Raw genomic sequence first — 26188 nt, forward strand, 5'->3', positions numbered from 1 at the left:
TGCAGACACACAAACTGTAATGTCACATTAGTGAAAACATTAGTATTTAAATCAGACAAAAATTGTATTATTTCACACTGAAAAAATAAAAGGATGGATGTTTTATCAGCATTTTCAAAAAAAAATAAGAATGATATACTGTACATCAACATATCTTGAGATTACAGAATTTACGAGATGTCAAAATATTTAAGCTCTATACCTTTATAGAGCTTTTACCTACAGAAACGTTGGAGGTAAAATAACACTGTAACATAAGCTGCTCGTAATACATTTAAGATCAATCCCTAAGGAATGGCTTTGATTAAAGAATTGTAGTCTTCAACAGGAATCAGGAAGTTGTGTCTCGTTATAGGAAGCTTACAGAACAGTATAGAGCCGTCAAATGTTGATCATCGTTATCCCTTTTGTTATTGAAAAAAGAGCTGTTTGAGTTTATTGTCAGATCAGAACCACTGGGTGTTTTAAGGTCCTCATAAAAAACAAAAAAATATTTTCATATCTTAAAGATTATGATCAATGTTTTTTCACAAGAACTACCAATAAATTCAGACATGGATACAAATAATCATTTGTACATTCATTTGGAGTCTACACTGAATTCCATTAATGTTAAAAGCAGCAAGTCATTTTCACTTGCAAATGAAAATAATAGCAAATAATCAACTAGAATTTGTTTGGTCAAATCCTGAAAAAAAGATTTATGTTCACTTGTTTTCCAACTAGTTCCAATTCTCTTCAGCTGACATGCTGCTCTTAAATAAAACATATTATATATATTATGTTTAGAGCTGGACATTTAGCACCTCAACTTTGTTTCTCTTACACCAATATATTTCCATTTGGCAGTTACATAGTAACCTCAAGCTCAAATGTTATTTCCAACAGTTTGGAAAGATTACATTCTGAAATAAGAAACTTCTAAATTACATAAAAACGACCTGCCAAAAGCCTTTTTATTGTGAAATGAAGCAAGATGAATTCAAATTACAACAGCTACAACCACACTACTTAGTAAATAAACAAATAAACTGTTAATGATGATGAATACTTATCACTACTGCGTATACTTAGTTAATGGCAGATTTAGACTTCAGTTATTTTGGAATGTTTTAACTGAGAAAAAAACATCTAGTTGTGAGGATGTATTCACATAACTTGCTGTGACTTCTCATATCACCATTCTTACTAAAAAAACAAAAGAAATAAACTATGGACATTAATTGAAAAACTGCCTCAACGTATAGTAATGCAAGCTAAAAATCACAGATGAGACCTCAGAAGACAATTCCTAAAATGTTTGCCACGTGAAATATTTAAAAAAAGCACAACAAACACAATTTTAAAAACCCTAATACACCTTTAATTTGAGCTGTTTGTACAATTGACTAATAACATTAAAACATCTTAATCTTTTTAAATGTCTGCTGTATTGTACACTTCCCTCCTCTGGCTAGCAGGTAAGGAGTACTGGTAAATTCAAACATAAAATGCAATGGAAATAAAGCTGCATATAATATTACCATTATATCAATGTACAATGTGTACATAAAATACATTAGAGGAATAGATTGCATTTAAAAGTGAAGCAGTCTGCAGGAGTGTTGTCACATCACACCAACTTTTACATTCAGCCTCATTACAGTCTGTGAGCTGAGATGCTGCAGGTGCACCTTTCTGCTGGAGACGTACAAAAATAAGTTAGTTATGCACTCAAATACAGCAAAAACAACTGGCTGATTTCTGAAAGTGTTCACTTTATTTTGTTTTACACATCCTGACAATTGTTTGGAAGCGGATGTAAGGTTGATCCTTGATGAAAAGAAAAGTTATGACATATGTAACAGGGCAAGTGATATTAAATAGTACATCACCATGGCTGATTAAAAAAATAATAAATAGAGAGGAGCATTTGGTTTAATATCAAAGGAAACTGCTACAAAATACCAAATCTGAGGATGTCAAATTCTAACAAAAACTACACGTATGGTAGGCCTTACTTGCCCATTAAACCATTTATTACACCAAGTACATTCCCCAGCAATGCAGTGCCAGTCTTTAAAAAGCACAAATTTAAGGCACAGTTGGGTTGTCTGCTGCAAAGTGTTGCACCAGGTTTTGAACATTTGAAATGTGCATCATTTGTACTTCACACTGCAAATACTGAATCCAACTTTCAATTCACTGCATTAAAAATGAATTATGTCTGGCAACTTGTGGATTTTTAGCATTTTCTGAATACCCATGTGCTGTAAAAAACACACAAGCAATCAGGAATCCCTAAGTTCAGTACAGTCTCCTTGCAGAGCTTGGAATAAATGGAGTTTTGTATTACAAACAGTCAACAGATTCACAGTACTCCTTATAACACAAAGAGTGAAGAGAATTATTACAAGAGGGGAAATCAAAGAGCACAAGGGACTGAGTCGGGTTCCATCATGATAGAAAACATCTGTCTCACAAAGTGAGATGAGCAGAAACTGAACTAAACATCCGGATGTCTATGTGCTCCTCTGATCTGTCACGTACACTGACAGATGACAGTATACACCACTTGTTCAGAACAGGTTTGGAAATGCAATTCAATGAGGAAACAGTGAAAATGACCCGACTTGAAACAGGTAAATAAACATAATAAGTAATAACATATTTTGGGAATATACTGGATTATAACTGAAGAAGAAACTTCAGGTGACTGTAAAAGCTACACTCCCTCTGTCATATCACCCAAAAGGTGAGAAATGAGGAGCACTGCTGGACACTAACAAAATCAAGGACAGAGCCAGAGGATAAAAAGGCCATACATGGAACAAACAACATACACATTGACTGAGTCAATACCCTCAGTGTTGCTCAGTTCTACCAGCTGAACTGTGTGCGAGTGTGTGTATCAGTGCTTTTGCAGCCTTTTGGGGAGTGTTTGCCTCTGGATACAGATGCACTCTGTTGTATAAGTGAGCAAGAAAAATGTGAGCTTATGGTTTGCTTTTAATGCTGATTATTGATAAAGCTTGTGCTACCATTCACATGTATTTACAGCACACCCTCTTCAAGTCTGCTCATGCCTTCCTCACTTGACTAAAATAAAAATAATCATAATAATAATAATAACAACAACAGAGAGTACATTGAACATCCCTAGGAACTCATCACCCACACTGTGTTGTATTGAAAGCTTCACAGAGGCATCCTCTGATACATGCAGCCATTTCCATACAGTGCCCAAATGAACTCCATCATAGCATCAGTTAGACTGTGGAAGAGAAGGCGGGAGAGTTGGAGTCTCTGAACACATCTTAAATATTCCACAAGAACTTTGCTTCCTTGTTAAATCCATGACACTTCTAATACAAAGATTGTAGAAAACAAACACCACACCACTGACAGATTCTCTGGAAAAGATCCTGTTTTGAAAAAAACAAAAACAAAAAAAGCTCTCCCGTGACACAGACTCAAGTTTTTCCCGTAAAAAGCATTGAAGGAGCAGCAGCAGACTGGTACTGTCATGCTGGGAGGGCACAGAGGACAATGCTAAATCTAATGCTAATGATGTTCTCATGAGAAGCCAGAGGAGTTGGCTGAGCCATGGTACTGCAGGTGGGGCGTAGTGTTTGTGGTGCTGGTGGTGTTGAAGTGGAGGCTGGAGGCCTTCAGGGGTGTGCTGCAGCCCTGAGCCTGTGGGAAACGCTGGTGGTACCGGTCCAAACGCAGATACTTCACTGTCACCAGCTTACCTGTAAAACCAAAAGCAAGAGCCTGTCACTGATCAATCACTACAGTGTTTGAAGATAACATGCAGCTAACCATTAGGGCTGTGTGATATGTGACGAGAGAAATGTCTATCGTTTCATATTTTCCTGTATCATTAATATTGTTATGATGTAAATCACACTCGTTAGTTACAGCAGTATATTTCATCATGTTTCATCTGTCCATCTTTTGTGAGGACTACATTGTTAAATTACTATTCTTCATAACAACTGCTGCCTGAGGGCTCAGCCCCGCCTCGTGACCGGAGAAGAGAGAAGCTGTGAGATGGCGGTTATGAATGACAGCAAAACAGTAGAGACTGTCCTTATTTGTGCACTAGTTTAATTTCAGCTCAGTACGAGAGTCTCTGCTGCGTTTTGCTTTTTAATGGTCACACTACTCTCCTCTGCTCTCATGGAACAGGGAGCTGACGCTGTTGTGTTACCAGCTGTGGTTGAGCAAGATAGAGAGTGAATGAAAAGGAGGAGCACAGCCAGCAAGAAAGCCGCTGAATCAGATCAATAAATATATTATTTTCTGATTGTTTCCCAGGCTACATTCTATGGCACAAATAAAACCACCCACACACCTCCGCTCAACCCTGTAACACACAACTATTTAGTCAATGAATCAAATTATGTTATATCAGGATAATTACCTTTATTGGGATATGAAATGAGCTCAGTCCTACTAACCATCACAAGTTTATGGTTTCCCCTAAGGGGGACACTACAGGGACACTAATCAGGATGCTGACTAACAAAACATCCCCTTCTATTGAGAGAGTGTGTTTTCCTTTACAGGAGCATCAAGTTCAATGCAAAGGTAGATATATGGTAGAAATTGTAATGCTGTTTTGGTTTAAGGTAAATATATGTGTCTATGCATGGTCATATAGCAATTTATAGAAAGTGTTTTCAAACTCATTCAATTTACATTTAGACCAAATTTCAAGATTATTTTTGACAAAAAAAATGCATGTTAATGGAGACCATGAAACAGACCATACATTCATTTTTATACAGAGCATGACTAGATGTTGATTGCTTGACTGTACAATGCAGTTCAACTGTTTGGAAGCATCTGCAGCTGTAATGCAGTTTATTGTGGGTTTTCCTTTCATTTGTCCCCCATCTATGCAAAGTACAGTAGTCTAGGTAACATAGAGAGCTTCCCTTTCTACCTCTAACTAGCACGTTTATTTTTGTGCCACTTAACACTAATAGTATCTGCATTTATTTCCAGACACATCCTAACTGTTGCCATTTATTTATCAGCCCTCGTTCCTTATCTCACCAACAGACATCAAACCTACATCATTAACTAAGCTCAGATAGACACTAGGGTCGTGCAGCAAACAATTCAAATCTAATGTAATGTGCCACCATCTGGCCCCACACTTCAATCAAATACACTGCAAATACCCCAACTCAGAAAATAGTACCCAGGGGTTTTGTTTAAGTGACAGTTAAGCAATCATTTGACTGGACAAATCAGAGATGAACTATCTCAATGAGACGACCTGGATCTTAGATCATCTTTTTACCTGTACCAACACAGTCCCTTCTTTTGTATTCTTTGGTTACTGCTCAAGTAGTCATAATGTAAGAGTTATTAGATGTGTCATTTACCATCAAACCAGGAGCCATGAAGTGCCTTGAAGGCTTTCCCTGAGTGCTCTGCAGAGAGACACTTGACATAGACACAGCCCTGCAGAGAGAGAGCAAGAGGCAGTGTGAACAGCATGAAGGTATGACAAAGTATACCCATCACTCATAGGGCTGAGTATACCTCTCGTGAATTCTTGTCAACAGCAATATGGACAATGCCGTCGTTGTCACTGCACTTCTCTAGGATAGCCTCATGGATGGCTAGGTCCCAATTCTCCCCAACCTCCCTGAGAGCACACAAATGCACAGTTTATGAGCAGAGACTATGATTGGTAGCTCCTAGCAGCTGATCACAGAAGCAGTAGAGAGTAGGTGCTCACATGACTGGGTCGAACATGTTCCTGATCTTCAAACATGGCGTCAGGCTGTTGGGAGGTGAATTCCTACGGTCCAGAGGGAAAGCTAAAGAGGACAAAAGACAAAATCTCAATGAGTTGATGATCATATCAAAACAAAAGGCTAGTTCATCACCACTCTGAATATGACAACTTTCTTTAAACTTGGTCACTTATGCAGTAAAAATGAATTTTGAGCCGTATGATTGACAGAATCCTGCAACAACCAGAATACATTGCGTGCAGTCAGACTCACTTTACCAACGTTCACGTCCAGCAGAGTACCAAAGACTAAGTTAGCAGACAACTGTGGCATCAATTCTCTGCACCAACATAAAACTAAAATAACGTTTTTTATGTTGTAGTTGTTTGTTTGGGTTTGTTATACTAACTTTTCTAAGCATTTAATAGTATGATATTTTGTGTCTGCTTTTCCCTATCGCTTTCCCTAGTGTAGCATGGGACAGTAGGGCTTTGGGTCCTTGAAGGGATCACTACTGAAACAAACATCATTTGTAGTCTAAGGCATATCTCCAAATGTCTCCTGGGTGATTCTTTGCATCACTTAGCATACATATGCCAGCAAATGAGGGGGGAACTCTAAGAGCAGGCAACATGGAGAAAAAGTAAACATTGTTCATCTTCATACAGTACACACATTGAAATAAATGCTGGTTTAAAATCAGAAAAAAAAAACTTTGATGAACCAGGACTTGAAAACTGCAAAGGTATAGGGACTGTGGAAGTAAAGTAGCTTTTTACTAGACATTTACAGTCAGGAAATCTGGAAGTAAATCATTTTTTGTTTAGTTTGTTGTACCTTTTCCCTGCCAGACTTTGGAGGGGATCAGGGAGGTCTTGTCACAACTGAGAGAAGGCTGGATCCACCTCCAAACAAGGAAGTCTCCTCCACCAATCCTCTGTTTCTCTGTTTGAATTCTAGACTCGTTGGCTGACAGGAAGTTCACAGCCCTCTCCCAAATCTTCTTCATTTTCTTCCTGTAAAAAAATAAAAAATCAGAACTACTGACACATCTTTCTCAACAGACAGATTTATAGATACAGTTCCTGTAGACAGGTAATGAAGCCAAATTCACCTCTCTATAGAAGTCACAATAGCAATCTGACATTTCTGTATCACATGAATGCAGCATCGACACAAAGGCCCCTCCCCGCGGCTCCTATTACACAGCATTTGCACCCAAACAAACAATTAAAGGAATCATAGCTTAAAGTCTCAACATATTTTATTTAATAACAATAATTAGAACAGGTTGATTGCGTATAAATGTAAATGTAAAAAGATAATAATAATGCTTTATTTTTGTAGTTACCAGTTTTACTTTTTCCATCATTAGGCTACCATACAAACTATGTGCACTAGATTCCCCTGCTGCTCTCCTCCTCTCCTACTGCTGACTGTGAGATCTGAGCAGGTAGAAGCTGGTAGTTCACTAACTATAACCAGGGAGCACACTGCAACAAGGTTAATGATCCACACAGTGACATTATATCATTGATATGACGCGCAAAAGCGTTAGAAAACGATCGTTTTTTGTGCACACGCGCAGTCAATCACACGCACACGCACTGTTGCTCGCTCCAGATTCCGGGAGCGTCAAGGAGCTACTATCAATATGCAGGAGAGTCGGGTGTCTGCCTTTATCCTCCCCCTACTTTAGCAGCTTATGAAGGGAGGGGGCAGGTTGTGTTATGAAGCCTACACCAAAGCCAAAAGCGAAGTTATAAGGTTAACTAGCTGCTAGCCACGTAATGAAATCCAGCAGGTGATCAACATAGTTAACGTCACGTTACTTCAAGCACAGTCATTTTTGCAGCAGCGCTGAGAATTCAACAGCAGCGGTGCGCCACTGCTGTATGTACTTAGGGGAAACACTGGATTTACTGTTTGGGTGCTGCTGTAATTTCTATGGTTGGTTTGGATGTAGTACCAAAGGAAAAGGTAATGCAGTGACAATGTTTTAAATTTAGCATACACTTACACAGCAGCACACTGCTTAGCTTATGTGCTAGTAGTCTTGTCTGTTTCCCCAAACTGGAAAACCCCACTTCCAAACTATCCCTTTAAGCACAAGACCATTCATTCAGTGTAATAAACCATACAATTCTGTCAATTAGCTGTTGTTCTCAAGACATGCAAACAGCTGAGATATATACATTTTCAACTATCTTCCATTCCAACAGCTTTTACTCTAAATATTTACTAAAATGATTGATATACACAACTAGAGTGAAGTAATGATGTGAAATACAAGATTTAAATGAGAGTCCAGTGTTTAGCATATTGTTGTGTTATTTTATTGATGAACGTGCTGCTTCTAAGTCCTCTCCTTTGCTCTTTACCCAGGGACAAGTATGCATGTTCAGAACATGCTCCACACAAACACAGCAGAGCAGAGAGGACATGGCGGATACAGTAAAACAAGATGAAGTAAACATATCTCAAAACAAGCATAAACATGTAGAAAACTGTTTTATCCGCAGTCTCTTAGTGTGCTTTACACAGCACACTGGTTAAGCTAATAGCAAATTGTTATCAACAAGCTGAAATGAAAGCTTTCTGTATGTTGTCTGTTTATGTTTGCTAACTCTTGTGATCCCACCAGAAGCAGCTCTCCACTACAGTCTATTTTTGACAAATGAGCCTCTCCTCTCTACCAGTGGTACCTGCAGCAGTGAATCACAGCAGCATCAGAGGGAGGACAGAGGACAGGAGAAATGACTGATACTTCACTCAACATGTTGATGTCAGGAATACTGTTTGTTATTGACATTTTTTTTTCTGTTTCCAGTGATGAATTATTTAGTTCATATAGTGACTTTGCTGTTGTAAAAACTAGTGCTGCTGTTCAAGAAACAGTATTTAGTTGAATTCTAATCCTGTCAATTTATCCCTTTTAAAAAGAACTGATAAGAGTATTGATAAAGAACTGGCTGACAAGGGAGGGGGGCCGGTCAGCTGTCACCACAAATACAATCTAATGCTGTGGGAAACACTGCAGTCACAGCTTAATGTCATTTTCATTACTTGCGTGCAACTGGACTGAACAAATAGGCTGCACAATTCTATGTGTTAAATTTCATTTGATGAGATGAATGAGAATTTATTCAGGGAGCTGCAGCGCTAAACAGATTAGATGATAAACAAAGTCATTCACTTGCTAAAAGGTTTCAAAATCCATCAGTGATTCAGCCTTGATTACTGCTGAAAGCTGATCTCCAATAGTGACGCTAGCACAGAAGAAGGAAATGGGACTTTTGCAGTATCCCTTTGTGTACCACGTACCAAACATGGTGCAAGACGTTTCTCTTTGTAATAGTTCTGTTATGTTTGAACAGAGTCACTGTGGAAAGTTTCCATGTATAGTTATAGTAGTATGAGATGTATAGTTAAATCCTTAAAAGCCACCACCTTCATTTCATAAGCTACACCTCTTTAACTGTTTAAAATAACTAATACACATTTGTACCATAGTCATTATAGACATAAGCTTTGGATGTTTGTCAGATACTTATTTTCTAGATAAGTTGGTTTGAAAAGCCAAAAATTGCATATGTGCTACAGCAGCAGTTAATTTCACACCCCGAATATATTTTCTTAACCCTTGTTAAATATTTCAGATGAGCTGTGTACTGACCGGTCCTGAGGCTGAACCAGGGAATCCCTGACATGGGGGATGGGCAGGTAGGGCTGCAGGTCCTGGTTCTCTTGGCAAGCCTCACTGTGACTCCTCAGCACATCTAAAAGACAGCAGCACAGTTAGAAAGAATGAAGGATTACAGCATAAGGAGAAAATACAACACCCAAAAGAGTCAAGTCAGTGATTGACTTGCACAAATCATTTGGACCTCATGTACATAATCATGTATGATACACAGTACACACTGGATACATGTACATAACTTTACACTTTCAGTGGACGCTATCAGAAACACATGTGCACCTGCTTGTTAAAGCTGCAGTCTGTAACTATTTCTGTGTTATATTTGCTAAAACTGTCATTATGTTCTGACAGTAGAATCCTTCCAGTGGTCGTAATGTGATTTGCACAAATCCACCGCTCCCCGATCAAAACAATCAATGAGAGTCGGCAGGAGTGTCAAAGACGTTGACTGTGTACTGTCACTCAGCAGCGCCCCTCCCCCACACACCGCCTGCTGTGTTTTCACTCGGCCGTACAATCTTCCTCTGTTACTGTAGTGACAAGCCTTCATGTGCGGGTAGTGTGCATGGCAGGTTCCTCTGTGGGAAGGGGCTTTGAAGGAGGGACCTGGAAGTTGTACAAATGTTCAAATTCTCTGGCAAAGTCCACTTTTTTCTCATAACTAAATACTGCAGCTTTAAAGCAAATATTATCTAATCAACCACTCATGGGACAGCAACTCATTGTATACTGTTAGGTAGTCCGGTTTTGTTCAGCTTACCAACTCCTTTTAAAAAAGAGTGAGAGAAAAAGAGATAGAGAGCATGAGAGAGCACGAGAGCGAGTGGTGGTGGTCAAGAAAGTCAACGAACAGAGAACAGCAAGAACAAATGCAGTTAATGACAGAAATAAAGCTTTTTTCTGATTGTTTAATTTCAGTTACATTGCAGAGCAGATGTAATTATCATAAACCCAACAGTTGATTGAGGAGCCTAAGCTCTTAGTTTCAGTTTAATTTCTCCTCTGCTTTTTTCCTTTTCATTAATTGATTAAAACAACAGGACACATCTGTGTTGTTTTTTCCTCGTGTGTGAATGCTCCATTTCAAGCACTGCTGCCATTTTTTAATTCCTTATGGGTCACAATCAGTGTTGGGTAGGGGTGTGACGATACACTCAGCTCACGAGACGAGAGAAGATTTTAACACTGTTTTAAAGAAAACTTCAACCCTAACCCTAACCATTTTATTTGAAATACACAAAATGCAAAATAATGCATGTACATTCTGAAATGTTTTAACTAATTATTTTGTAATGAATGTCACTTATATATTTTTTATTTTTTGCAATTAAAATTATTCAACCCCCATTGCATTTTAGGTTTATTGGGAAAATTTTAAATATTTCAGGTGTTTGCAATAAACAAATCAAACAAGAACAATTTAAATAGCCCAACACAACTAATATTACAAGTGGTTTCTCCAAATTCAACACAAAATGCCAGTTTTAATGACTACTGCAGTCTCAGAATTATTCAACCCCTTCATGACAAGCATCTTTAGTACTTAGTAGAGCACTCTTTTACCTGCTGCAAACGTGATGCACAGCCACACACCAGACTCTGGCAGCTTTCCTGAGGGATCTTAGCCCCTTCCTTATGGGCAAAGGCCTTCAGTTCACTAATATTCTTAGGTTTGCGTGCTGCAACTGCCTTTTTCAAAGTCAGGCAACTGTGATGGCCACTCTAATATCTTCCAGGACTTCTTCTGAAACCAAGCCTTGGTGGACTTTGAGGTATGCTTGGGATCATTGTCCTGTTGGAAGGTCCAATGACATCTAAGCTTCAGCTTCCTCACAGACAGCATGACATTGTCTCCCAGGATGTCCTGATACTTGATTGAATCCATCTTGCCCTCCACACGGAGGAAGCAAAGCAACCCCAGATCATCACTGAGCCACCGCCATGCTTCACTGTAGCTTGCTGCAGGTGTTTTGCAGTCAGTTGAGGGTTTTTGACCACCTGCCTCCTTAGGAATCTGGTGGCAGCCATTGATTCCTTACTTTTTCTGCTTCCAACTGTATCTCTAGGAACATTCAGTGCTTGTGCTATCTTTTTGTATCCTTTTACTTTTTTGAGCAAGGCAATGACCTTTTCTCTGAATGTTTTGGACAATTCTCTTCACTCAGCCATATTTCCAAAATGCAATGAAACGTCACCGTCAACAGTCCAGGTATTTGCGGGGTTCTATGTCAAGCACACCTGATGCAACTAATGAAGCCCTTGATATGTTGTATCAAGTGTGCTTTAGACAACACCTGATTTGCAAATGTGTGCTCTTATGAGGATTTCTATTCAGGGGGTTGAATATTTTTGAGACTGCGGTAGTCATTGAAAGTAGGATTTAGTGTTGAATTTGGATAAAATCCTTGTAATATTAGTTTTATTTAACTATTTAACTGTTGCAAACGCCTGATTTTTTTTTAAAATGTTGCCAATAAACCTTAAATGCAATAGGGGTTGAATAATTTTGATCACACACACACACACACACACACACACACACACACACACACACACACACACACACACACACACACACACACACACACACACACACACACACACACACACACACACACACACACACACCTAACCCATGGATTGGAAACAACTTTAAATAGGCCAATGTGATATGCCTCTGACATGCGTCCTAACAGCAGCATCTGGTGGTTGAATGCCATCATTCTTTTATAACAGGCGTAATGTATTATTGTCAAGGCTAGTAGTAAACCCAACCAAAAATTGCAGGCTTCTTCATACAAAGATTTGTATAGTTCTTGTTCCAGGTGTTATTATTATGTAATATTTACTGTTTAATAAATATTAGTTCAGTGTAATACAGAGTCTGTAGTCGATATTGCACAAACAAGACACTCATTTTACTTTTTGCATCATTAGGCTCCCATATCTGCGCTAGATATCTCTACCCATCACCTACTGTTGACTGTGAGATCTGCTCAGCAGGTAGAAGCTGTAACATGGTTAATGATCCATACGTGACATTATAAAAAGACAGAGCGATAGAAAACCTTTTTTTTTCTTTCTTTTTTTTTGGTGCGCACCCATAATATTGCTTCTGACAACATTCACCTTGACGAGAAATATCATCACGTTTTAATCTCAAAAGATCTCATAGTATGGTATCTCGTCAGAACCCCTAATACTGGGGGTATTTAGATTACTTTTTTTTTTTTTTTACGAGTAATGTAACACGTTAGGTCCACAGTTTAAGTACTCGGTCATTTAGTTACATTTTCAAAAAGGTAATCAGTTATATTTTAACCAACTACTGCTGTAACTTTTTGCCACAAGAAAAGAAAATGTGACACTAATTGACATCGTTTTTTGGCAGGCAGGCACCTGGCTACATGCCACGGTTCTATCACTGTGTGTGTACTGCAGCTCAGTGTGCAAGAAGGGACAGCATTCCTTTCAGTGAAATAATCACATTATTTTGATTTTATGGGAGGAAATAAGAGGAAGAACATTACAGTAACATGTTGTTGTGTTTGTAAAACCTATAGCCCATGTCGTTTAGAGAAGCCTTTTTAATACAATAATGCCATGTCATTCTTTCTATTAGTGTAAAGTTTTACAGACTATGGGCCAGACGTGGCTGTGTGATGGTGGTACAGTCATTATATTTAAAGGAGGTCTGGACTAAAACAACATGGGAGAGAAATTACAAAGGGCTTTTCAATTTCAGTAACACAACAGTACTCTAATGAGTTATTGTTGTAATGTAATTAGTTACTTTTAAATGTAACATTCCCCAACACTGGTCATGAGTTACCTGGTTCCTCAGGAAAATTTAAGTTCCAAGTTTAATTTCTGAGATATCTGTTTCTGGCAACTTTTGGTCAAAATGGGGCTAATAATCAAATAAATAAAATAATTAAATTGGATCCACAGTGGGTCCACTCGTGTCTGAACAGAAACCTGAGGCACCAGCTCACCAAAACTGGACAACAGAAGATGGAATTACTTTAACTGCTTTGATGAATATCAATTTCTGCTGCCACATGCATATAGAACAGAATCTGGCATAAATAACATATATCCATGCTGTCTTTTGTCAACAGTACAGGTTGCTGCCGGTGATGTAATTATATTGGAAGTATTTTCTTGGCACACATTAGGCTTATAATACCAGCTGAGTATGGTTTGAATGTCACAGCCTACCTGAAGAGATACGAGTTCTTATAAAAGTGCAATCTGAGGGTATGTTAGATGTGCTTTAATGTTTCTCTCTATTAGTACTGTGTTTCAAAAATCTATTATGAGTAGTACTAAAGTGAATTTTGTTTTCTTCAGTTTGCCACTGACTCTAGCTATTTCCGATAAGTTTGGTACAGGACACACACAGATGACAGTGATAACCATATCTAAATAAAACAACAACCACATTCATTTGCTTGACAGTTGGTTTAGAATGTAAGTGAATGTGTGGTGTTCCTTACCGATGATCCTTTCCACCATGTCATACATCTGCCTCGTCTCCTCTTCCTCTCTCCTCCAGCGACGCTTCATGTAGTAAACTACACCCCACACACAGCCTACCACTGCGCGCACACACACACACACACACACACACACACACACACACACAGGTTCAAACACAACTACTAAAAAAACTGGCCCTGCTGCTGTGTTGCGTTTGGGGGGCCACTCTGCATAGTACTGTTAAAAAACATGAGTAAAACTCGTTGCTGCCTGGGTAGTGTGATGCTTTTTATCTGTGTAGTGTTCTTTTAACCATGTCTTTGTGTGAGTGATCATTGCTACACTGGTAGTACTACTGTAACAGGTGAACTAATCAATCACTGCACTTAAGAAACAAACGTATTAGCTGTGATATACATGTTTTAGGATTGGTGGTCTTCTTTATGTGGTGTGGTTCATCTCACCAGCTGCAATGAGGAAGACTCTGCTGATTACAGTGAGGAAGGCACGGCGGAAGCGGCATGTGAAGGGCATCTTGGGATGTGTGGACTCCAGCCGAGAAATCTCAGACACATCAGTCACGGTGTCATCAGCTAATTGCCCAGTAAACCTACACACACACACACACACACACACACACACACACACACACACACACACACACACACACACACACACACACACACACACACACACACACACACACACACACACACTTATATAAGTATTAGGGCTGTCAAAGTTAACGTAAGTTCATTTTGATGAAATAAGGAAGCGATGCAGCAGTAAAGTTCTTTCACTAACAAGCAGAGTACGTCCACTGTCAAATACCAGTCATTGGTCAAACATACAGATGATACAGACAGAAGGTGTGTGAGAGAGCGAGGGAGAGAGAGACTGTGTGTGGATTTTATATATATATATATATATATACACACACACACACACACACACACACACACACACACACACAGATACATATATATGCACACACATACACACATATATATATACACATATATTTACTACCTTATCCCAACATCCTGGCCTGTCCGGATGATCCACTCCAGAGAAGTATGAATGAATTTGTCAAACTCCTGATTCTGAGCCTGAACAAAAGAAACAGAGTACTGTTGAAAGGATAGTACAAATCAGTTTCCATTCTGGCCCAGTAATCCTGCACACTCTGGGTTTCCCTTTTAGCAGCTCCTCTCTCCACTCTCACATCCCGCTTTCAGAAACAAAACATTTAAACCATTTATGCATAATTCACAGACTTCACAAAAAAGTATCAAGCTCCCAAGTTACCCTGTTGGATATCCTAATTCCTTGAATTTCATTATCACTGTGAACCAAAGATATTTCTGTGTAGGGGTGTAAATCAATAAGTTCCCTCACGATATGATGATATATCGATTCAATGAACAACGATCCGATGTCTGTCATGATACGATTTCAATACGATTCGATTCAGGAGGCAGCGATCGATATGAGACGATATGAGCTGATTTAACACATCACTTCCATTCATATCAAATCACAAAAAGCTTCTAAAATTTTTATTTCTGAGCTCAACCAGACATTTAAATGGAAAACAATCTATTCTTTTTACATAAAAAATAGACCTCCTGTTCACTATATGCCACATTTTGATATAGAGCTTTAAAATGTTGGCATCCTATAAAACAAAAAACTGAGTGGTAGAGACTAGGGCTGAACGATATATCATTATCGTATCTATATCGAGATATGAACATTCAAGACATTAATAACGGAAAAGCAACGATATAAACAATGTATTTCCCCCGCGCTCGCCCTGCTTGTACAGCTCGAGCAGTCTCCATAAACATTACTTTTAAGATTGCCCTTGAACGCACCACTACGGCCAGCCAACCACAAAGCTTATTTCATGCTTGCTGTTGATCGACAGCTGAAGCCAACCAATGACAAACATAGGAGAGTTGGAGTGAGGGAGACGTAGACTGAGACGCACACAGCCACACACACAGGACATTCACAGCGGGGAAATCGAAACGGAAGAAAAGAGACATGAGTGCGGAAGATAATGCGGCCGGTGGCAGTGCAGAATCTAATTTTGTGCCAAAACATAAATCATCCTCCATTATTTGGAGGTATTTTGGATTTAGAAAGGATGATGTTGACCAGAGCGAGGTGTTGTGCAAGTCGTTAACTTTATGTTAATGTTGATGACTGGCAGTGAGTTCTAATCAATGAAACTGCACTCTTTTGTTTTCTGATGTTTTTATTTTTCTGAAAAATGCTTGGTTTTCACCGAACCCGTAGTCATATCGTATCGTATCGATATCGAGATATCTGGCATGAATATCGAGATATGAAATTGTGTCCATATCGTTCAGCCCTAGTAGAGACACACATCCAGAGTCAGAAAGCAGGAGCTGGACCAAATAACTAAATCTGTAAAAGCATGCTGCAGCTCCCAATGCAGGTAGACTGGGATCCACCTGCATTAGGAGATGTGGATGTGCGCGTCTACCACACAGTTTTTTCACATCCTATAAAAGAGAACCTAAAGAACATTAAGTCACTATTTATATACACTAAAGCAGGATTTTTTCTTCTCTTTTAAAATGGTGGTGTCTACCGTGCTGTGGAGGAAAAAACGACACGACAAAATGATTATGACAAAAATCAAAATCACGATTAATTGAACTTTTAACCTCGATTACGATTAATGAACAATTATCTCCACCCTTGATGAACAATGATGTGTTTTCACAGTTTCTTTAGTTTAGTATTTTCCACTGCTGCCCTCACACATGAGGATCTTTAGGGAGTGGAAGTAATGATGTTTTAAGGTGTGCTGCTGTGGTTAATGTCTAGTTTACTTGATTAGAACTATGTAAAGATCATGTTTGGGTTCAAATGATCACTGGAGACAAGTTTTAAATTCCTTACAGATATGCAACCTTTACTGTCATGGCAACAGTGAACACCACCATTAATTGACATGAGCAAGATTAAGTCGATTAGAGTTTCTGAATGTCGGTTTTGATTATTTTACGATTAATTGCCCAGCCCTAAGACAAAAGACAAGCAGCAGCACACTTCAGTGTTCCTGTGTGTCTGAGATTACAGTAAGGTGATGTCTGAAGCATCTGATGATAGACTACAAATGTGTTGCTGCAGCAGCAGTGAAACTCCTTATTGTTTTTGAGTTGTGTTTTTTAGTTTTTGTGGAAAAAAGCTGCTCAGGATAACTTCACTGACATTTTCTCTGGCCTTTGCCGTGGCATGGTATTTTGTTTGGAAGTGTGCACGCACGGACGGAGACAGAAGTGCCAGGGAAATGTCAAAATGAAAGCGTGTCTTAAATGGTCGATGTTTTTATTTTGCATCGGTGCTATTTGCTTGTTACTCATTAAATTGATGTATCGATGTAGATCAGCGTATCGTTACACACCTATTTCTGTGTAGAGTAAAAACTATTTTTTAAACTGAAAGGTTTGATTGATTGATTGATTGATTGTGATATTGACAATGTTCCAAGTTTAGCTGAACAGACAGGATACATGGATACGTGGACTTACCTGTAAATACACAGAGGCCTCTTCCATGGACAGACTCCTGTTTGGATGCTGCTGGTCTCCGCAGTCATACTGGCCTGCAATCACAATATCAATTCATCACAGATCAGAAAGAGCACACTTCTGCTAACAGCTTGCATCAACACAATGGGCCAGATGCAAAAATCACTCCATTTTCTCGCATTTAGGATTTTCTCTTAGGTAAAAACAAAATTCACGAGTGGTGTAAGAAGCTTGTCAGCACAACCAAAATGTTTAATAGAAGTTATAAAGGCTAAAGTATGCTCCGCAAAGTACTGAAGCTGGGGGTTGAATAATACTGCACCGGTATTATTTGTGAAAAAGTTACATTTTTCATTTGAACTCAAAGTCAAGTCAAAATATATTCTCAGAATGACCCAAATATGTATCAATAAATATGTTTAGTTGTTTAATGGGGTTTTTGGTTTGTCACATATAGTCATTATCCTCAATTCACATCACGTCAATGTCTTATGAGCTGAGGAGGTTGAATATTTCTGATTGCAACTGTATATGAATTCCATTTCTCAATCCATAATAATGGTGACATTGCCCTGTTTGTACAAGTATTACTTTATTAGTAATACTTAATACTTAATAATTTAGACGGATATGTCATTTAAATTGGCAATTGAAACTATGATCTAATTTAAGCTTACAATATAAATATTAACGTCTGAAACTACAAAGCAAATTGTCGACAGTTACTTTTCCACAATGCAAACTGACTATTGGTTAATTACTTGTATTCACTGAATAGAAATGTAGATGATCAGTGTTATGGTTTGGCTCCTCTAGCAAGATGTTTTTGGCATCCAATTTCATGTTAAATCATTGATCTATTCTTTTATTTCTGTGACGCTGCGCACAACAATCAAGACAGCATTCACAGTACGGGTCATTTTGTCCCATTCTTTGTCTTTCTCTGGACCTTTAATTCCACCACTTACACCATTCATTAATAATGTGTGTTTCTGTTGATCTATATATGAGAAAAGGACCTCAATCTCAGAGCTGGTCTTAGTCTTTAGTGCCATTTCTATGAATGGAGCTTCTCTACAACCTGCTGGACACCTGCTGTCATCTATGCTAATTTAATATTCTCAGGAACATGTATTCATTTAGAACATGTAGGATTCACCTTTACGCAGTGTTTGGTGAATCTGACGTGGCACACTCAAAGTTCCGACTCGTGTTTCTAAAGTGATTTGTGCATTATATTTGTCCTTTAAACAAGGCTGGCAATTTTCTAATTATTTCTTACTGTCTTGTGAAGAGCCAAACCAACAACTAATTGATCCTACTTACAGGTGTTGTGTATGTGTCGGAAAACTATTATATATGTTCATAGACCTCCATTCACGCCAATGAGTCACACTGCTGCAATAGGTCACCTGTTCTTTAGCCACCAAGAGCTTTGGGCACTTTCAAACCAACACCAGCTACGTGTGACCAATACAGCTATTTCATTCATTTGATCAGAGCTATTTTGTTGGTGCAGACATGGTGACAAAACAGACACAATGGGCCTCATTCACTAATATGTGCACATAAATGTTCTTACTCTGGACAAAAAATAAGTGCCTGAGTAAAATCACCACCGGATTTATGACACATGCGTACTGGCTGATTGATTACTTTTGTGAGATGATACAAGTAGAAGACAATAAGATGCTTTCAAATTAATTCATTAATTAAGGGTGTCAAGCAGGCAAAAATGCTTTTCTATTAAGGACTGGTTTATCTGAATGCACCAGTAGCTTTTCATTTATAAAGACATATGTTTATGCAAGTTATTCCAAAACTTTTCTCAATTTACTTTTATTTGAAACACAATCCAAAACACCTTTTACACCTGAAACAGTGTGTCAAGTTAATGGTTAATGGTCTGGTAATTATTTGCTTAACTGAACTGGATTTTAACTCAGACCAGGTTCAGGTTAGGCTGAGTTTCAATTAAACTTTTTAAAAGAACACAGTAACTTGAGTACATATTTGATACAGTGTGTAGCTGTGTGCTCACTGAGTCCCAAAATCTCTTCATCAGAGCTGTCAATGTGCGCAAATATTGTGCCCATGTTGCTATAAAGCTTACCAAACACTGTGTCCCTGGACTCTGTGTCAGTCCCAGAGTCAAACAAAGCATCATCCTCTGTTCCATCCAGTGGACAAACAACAAAGTCTTGTTATCAAAATGTCTGTTTGAACGGTGATGACATTGTGATGCTGCTATGGATGATTTGAATTGTTTGTCTGGTGTTTTTTTAATGTGTCTCTGTGCTTTACAACAAATTGCCTCTTGGAGGACATTAACGTTTTTCTAAGTCTAAGTTAGTAAATCTTTTATTTTTCAGATCTGTGCTCCCTGCCACAGCTCAATAAAAGCTGCTCATCTGTCCACACATTACGCTTCAACATCAGTTTTAGTCTGTACTGAAACAAAATATGTTTATTGGGCCTATTTATCAGACTCATGTTTGAAAGATATGAGATGTGTGCAGTGCAGAGTTGATAGCTACCAGCAATGTGGGCCAAGTGGTCGTGTAGACTGAGCAGCAGCTTCAAGATCAGGTCCTTCTCAGTCTTGTTCTGTAAACAATAAATAGTAAACAAACTCTACAAACATAACTATGTATTTACCAGGGTTATTTGCAACCCTTTCTTATGGAACTGTCGTTTAACATTCAAATAATGGTGGTTAAGTGGCTGGCAAACAGTGTATTGTGAGGCTCAGCTAAATGTAACCATTGTTAGCTGTGGACTCCTGTCATGTTATGTGTAGTGTTATGGTCACCAGCCACCAAACCACAGTATCATCATCTTGTCTCACCTACATACCTAATGTTAACTAGCTGTAACACATTTTCTCTCTACAACTACCCAACATTAAAACTACCAAGTCTTCTTGGTTGTTGAGTTGAATGCCATTATAGTCACAACATCTGTTGGATGCCAAAAATACCTGTAAAAAGGTATTTGTAGTAAATACCTTTATATTTTTTTATGTTATGAAACTACTTTGAATATGCAAAATTACCAAAGGGCTGAAATACACAACTAGAGGTTTACACTGTAATATAATGTTCTTTTGTTAAGATGGATTTCATAAACTTGGTGCTGAACAAAATGTCTGGTTTAGGAACAGGTATTGAAGTCGAGGTGGTGGTACCAGTATCAAACATTTTTGAACAATGCTCAGCCCTACACATTGCACTACATGAACTTGATTTACTGAAATAGAGCTCTAAAATCTAACATCTTGCTATAGAAAAAACTAAAAGAGTGGTCAGAGGAAAATATCTACTTACATAAGAAGAGTCAAACTCGGTGCCAAAAGGGTGGCTCTTAACTACAACAAAGGAGAAAGAGATAGTCAGGAGACAAAAGCAATCATGCTCATAAAAAACAAATATTCAATCTAACACACCACAAACGCGAAGGCACAAGCTGGGTTTCTAAAAATGGTCTTTCGCAATAAGACTGCATGTTTGGAGACCGTGGAATGTACTTCAGACATCACTAAACACGTTAATCAGTCAACAATCAAAATCCTTTTCACTTCATTGCACTTTGTGTTGGAACCCTGCTTTTGTTGGTACATTTTTGTATTTCTTGATGCCTTAATACCACCAGCAGAGTGGAATAGTGTGAAACCACAGGGAGGAATGTGTTTCATGTAGGGCTGGGAAAAACGATCTAAACATGCTGCCAACGCTACACTTTCTGTCTAGACACAGGGTCAGAGTGTCCATTCTTGATTGAAAGCTCTGCTTTCTCTATCTGCTTTACTTTCTTTAGAGCACTTTTCTCTGAATCGCGCTGTTGCTGCTACACGCTGACGCCATTTTTTGTTTTGGTCCGACACCCCAGCCCTAGTATCATGTCACCATAGTGCAGTTACAGGTGTGTCCCTTTTTGTATCTGTCAACTGGTTCAGAACTGTAAAAGTTAAGAATCGAGATTATGATTATGTGAACTAATTATATATAATAATTTATTTGTGCACTACTATTAGTGAAAATTATTACTTTAATTTATTGTTGTAATGTCTATATTTGTTTGCAGGAGCAAGTAGAGCTGCGACTATAATTTTCATTCTCAAGTAATATGCTGATTATTTGTATTAATTGTTTGAATATTAGACAATATTAGATAAAAAGTGAAAAATGATTTCCGAGTCAAATTTGACATCTTTGAATATTGTTTTGCCTAACTAGCAGTTAAAATCATCATGTTTGACCCAAAAAGCATTAAGTCATCAAATTTTAGAAGCTGAAATTGCAAGCAGGTTTTGCTCAAAGACAGCCAAAATACATTATTTGATTATCAAAACAGTTGGCAATTCTTAAGATTCCCCATGGACTTGATGATTTGTGGATCTGGGCAACCCTTAACACTTGTGTTCCAGAGCATATGCCCATTTAGTGTGCATGCCTTAAGGTGCAGGGAAGTCCTGACACTCACATGTATCCTTCCAGGATGAAGTAGACAGGTGAAAGCTTGGGCCAGCAAAGCCAGCACATAGCTCTAAGGAGGTGGAAAAGGAAAACAACACCATCTACAGTATGTTTGGGGCCTGGATTGAGCCAATATTTTTTAGAGAAGGATGAATTATGTAGCTCTAAAGTGGCCAACTAGCTCTGGCTGCTACACAGCAAAATTAGCAAGTCTGGTAGCTAGCACTACCTAGCAGATGACTTAGTAGCCAACAGCCCTATGTTAAAAAAGGGGCGCATTGGTGGGGGCGTGTTTCTTGCAGGTACCAGCAAGACATGATGAAGCCTAGTCTGAGTAACAGATCTGTGAATTTTAAGGTCTATCAGGCATCAAAACACTGAACAGTGATTTATAATACAAACAGGATTTTTTAAACTAAAAATTTTAAACTATAAAATATCATGACCGCATAATATCTTTAGTCAGTGACTGAGAGGTATAAAGTAGAAATATTGCATTCACATCAAAAACTAATCTACCACCACTTGCATTTATTTCAGGTGCCTCCGCAGCACCTTGTTGTATGATGTCATGTTGCTCTGCCACAAAAGTCGAGCCTTCTTCAACGTATTTTCTGAGCAATTCTGTTTTGCCCCACCCACAGCTGTCCACAAGTGGGCCTGCTTATTCAAATGAATTATCAAGCTTTATTCACACAGGACCAGTGTAGTCAGAATGAAGCCTTGGTGTGCAGATTTCTATTTTCTGTCCTGCTTGTACTGAAACTGATAAAGTAGGACAGCGCTATGTCTGAGCTCTTTTTAGTTGAAGGATAAAGTAGTGACTCTTCACAGTTTACAGGAAGGGTCAGTGTTGTTTACACCTGTTGAGCAGGCTGGAATCGATTGGTATGTGTAGACCACTGCTGATAACCTTCTTCGACTCTGTGGTGGTATCTGTGGTCTCATATGCAGTGGTGAGTTGGGTAGGTGGATGTTCTGAGCGGGACAAGAACAGACTCGACAGACTGATTAAAAGAGCCAGCTGAGTCCGTGGCTGCCACCTGGACACTATAGAGGTGGTGGGAGAGAGGAGGGTTTTAGCCAAACTGTCCATCATGGACAACACCTCTCACCCTCTGCATCTGACTGTAAAGGCCTTAAGCAGCTCCTTCAGAGACAGACTAATACATCCCAAGTGTAAGAAGGAACACTTCCGCAGGTCATTCATTCCAACTGCAGTCAGACTGTACAATGCTGCACTATAGTTGCACTTTAGGGTCCTTTTGTTAGTTTTTTTTTATTTTACTGTTTATATACACATGTATATTGCATTTAAGGGTCCTTTTATTTAGTTTTTAATTTTATTGTTGTATACATTTGTTTTTTTCTTATATGGCTATCTTTTTGAGCTGTTGCAGCAATTAATTTTCCCCACTGTGGGATCAATAAATTTGATCTTATCTTATATGACAACAACCAAATTGGTCTTTTGATATTTAATTCAGCTACTTTCTTTTTGTATTTGAGAAAAAAATCTCAATTTTTATGACTATTAATCTCCCTAAGCCTAAAAAGAAAAATACATATTTCTTGACACAATGTACACAGTTGTAGTTGAAAGGGGTAAGGTAAAACAGCAGCAACTAGCTGTGTAGATGGGATGCCACACTGTGGCAAAAAATAAACACATTAACACAAATCTCACCGTCATACCACATGGACACATAAATTCACTGGCTCTAAATTGCCAGCAGTTATATTTTACACGTTTTGAGCTTGTCAGATACTTACTAACTCCATCCACCTCCGTGGATCCAGATCCCCTCATCCTAATGTACATGAGACCCAGCAGCAGAAAGAAGAGGCAGGCTGCAGTGAGCAGGAACATGGACAGGTAATGAGCGCTGAAGCTGCCAGAGGAGGCCGCCTCTTCCCGTTTAAACTGCTGAAGCAGCTCATCCTCTGGGAGAGACAGCTTCTGCTTCAGCACTGCCTGTCTATATGAGTGGTTGGGAGCAGTGTGATTGGAGTGGTTGCCCCTGTAGGTCTGGGATGAGCTGCTGTAGTTGGAAAAGCGCGGCCTCAACCCACTGCTGAACCTACTAGTGTTGCTGCTTCTGAATACTCCGTCCTCGTCGTCGACGTGGTTGTTTCTGTCGGACTCTCCTCCGTGGTTATCGGCGAGGGACACGTAGATGGACTTCCTGGGAAAGTTGTGTCTCAACATGCCTCCCGATCGGTCCGAATCAATTCTCTGTACCTCGTCTTCCTCCTCCTTCTCATCCCTCCGATTACCCACCATGTTTACACTCCCGGGTGAGTTAATCACTCCGGTTGCCCCTACCGTTGGAGACCCTCGGATAACTATGTGGGATGAAAACACCGCTTTCGGATAGCTCCGTCTCAGCTCCAACCTATCCCGCTGTCGGTCTCCAATACCAAGGCCCCCGACCTCCTCCTCGTCCGAGTAATCCCCAGCTAGCTTGCTAGTGTTCAATTGAGGCGCTCTGCTACCATTTATTGACCGAGATATTTTCTCTTTTCCCCCCTCACAATCGTCCTCGTCTCTTGAGTCGTCACAATTCCTTCCTTCCGCCTCAGGGCTGGATCTGGCACGAACTCCCCAACTCAGCGAGACACTTCTATGTCCGTCCGGACTCGGGGAAGAATTGTTGCTATTCAGCGTAGTCCCTGCGCCACGCTGATTCTTAATAGCCACGCCGGGTGTTATAACGGGTCGTATCTTCGGTTGTTGTTGAAAACCGGGGCTTTGGTCTGCCCTGCCTCTATGATTGAGGCCTTTTCTTCTCTGTGGAGTTTCAGCGTCAGACTCGTCGGAGCTGAAGCCGAGGACGGAGGACTTCCGGCCCGGTCTTCTGCTGGTGTTCAGGTGCGTGACGTCATGGCTGGCTGGCCTTGATCCCGCCGTGTTGCCGCCGCCAGTGGTACTGTTAATGGTCCCGCTGCTACGAGTTTTACCAGATCTAAATCCACGTTGCTGTTGCTCCTCACGTAGCTTCTTCAATTTCTTCAAATATACCGGTCGAGTGTTTTCGGTAACAGGGCCTGGAGTGAAACCAAAGCGCTTTAATTCGGAGAAAAGCTCCTCATCCGTTAACTGCGTTGACGCCATTTTGGATAAAACTGTAGGAGAAGGCAATGTTGTGAGATCTCGCGAGAGAAACAAGCAACCAGGTCTATGGAAACAAGCCCACATAGAGCGTCAGGGCTCCGTGTGGGAGAGGCCACTGGACAAGCACACATACACACACATATGTATAGGAGGAAGACGCGCGCGCGTGTGTACACACACTACCGGTCAAAAGTTTTTCAACACCCCAATTTTTCCAGTTTTTTATTGAAAAAATGTTTTCAAGTTTACCATCGATCTTGGTCTTTTTTCTTAAGGTAGTTCTGGCATAATTTGGACTTATGTTTTGGGTCATTATCTTTCTGTAGGATAAACCCCTGACCAACTACATGCATACCAGAGGGTACTGCATGGCATCGCAGCAGAATACTGTGGTAGCCAACCCTGAATCTGGATTAAAAAAAAACAGCCCCAGACCATCATGCTTCCTCCTCCATATTTAACAGTTAATGTCACACACTGAGGAACCATCCTTTCACCTACTTGACGGCGAGATGAACAGAATATTTTAAATTCTGATTTATCAGTCCAGTACACCTTCTTCCAGTATTCAGTAGTCATGTTCATTGGTGGTGTTTCATGGCCCAGGCAAGCCTCTTCTCCTTATTCTGACATCTTAGCAATGGCTTTCTTGCTGCAACTCCACCTGTCAAACCTGCAACTTGAAGTCTTCTCTTCACAGTTGAAACTGAGACTTGCTTACTACGACCACTATGAACCTGTGCTTGAAGCTGTTGTCATGTGAGCGCCTATCACGCAAGCTGTTGACTCTCAGAAAGTTGTCTTCTGACTGTTGTGGCTTTGGGTCTGCCAGACCTCTTCCTTTCAGAGTTTCCCCCAGTTTCTGAGTGAAACTGTACTCACTGACACCTTGACTTTCTTCACAATTTCTCTGTAGGAAAGACCTACATTTTTAAGTGTTTTTGTATAACTTTCAGTTCTGGGTAACCTTACCTTTTTTTTAACCTCTGGCAGTTCACCACTTACCTTTGTACCATTTGAAGCTATTTGTGGACTTGAACTGCTTGAATTTCAATAAAAAACTGGAAAAAGTGGGGCGTTCTACTTTTGACCAGTAGTGTATATAA

The 26188-nt window shown here is 39.4% G+C and overlaps 1 protein-coding gene across 1 annotated transcript; it reads right to left on the reverse strand.

The window, feature by feature from the left end:
* Positions 1-1346: 1346 nt before the first annotated feature.
* On the reverse strand, positions 1347-25088 carry lemd3 (LEM domain containing 3). The gene is made up of 13 exons (XM_053313887.1): positions 23741-25088; positions 20819-20859; positions 20030-20099; positions 17493-17566; positions 14953-15032; positions 14388-14533; positions 13941-14042; positions 9415-9517; positions 6576-6754; positions 5741-5822; positions 5542-5647; positions 5382-5460; positions 1347-3734 (listed from the first exon to the last, which is right to left on the reverse strand). Exons 1-13 carry the CDS (start codon positions 25080-25082, stop codon positions 3556-3558), a joined length of 2583 nt encoding a protein of 860 aa, XP_053169862.1. The 5' UTR covers positions 25083-25088; the 3' UTR covers positions 1347-3555.
* Between the last annotated feature and the right edge of the window lie 1100 nt (positions 25089-26188).

This window comes from Scomber japonicus, chromosome 23 (genome assembly GCF_027409825.1).
Source record: "Scomber japonicus isolate fScoJap1 chromosome 23, fScoJap1.pri, whole genome shotgun sequence".
Lineage (NCBI taxonomy): Eukaryota > Metazoa > Chordata > Actinopteri > Scombriformes > Scombridae > Scomber > Scomber japonicus.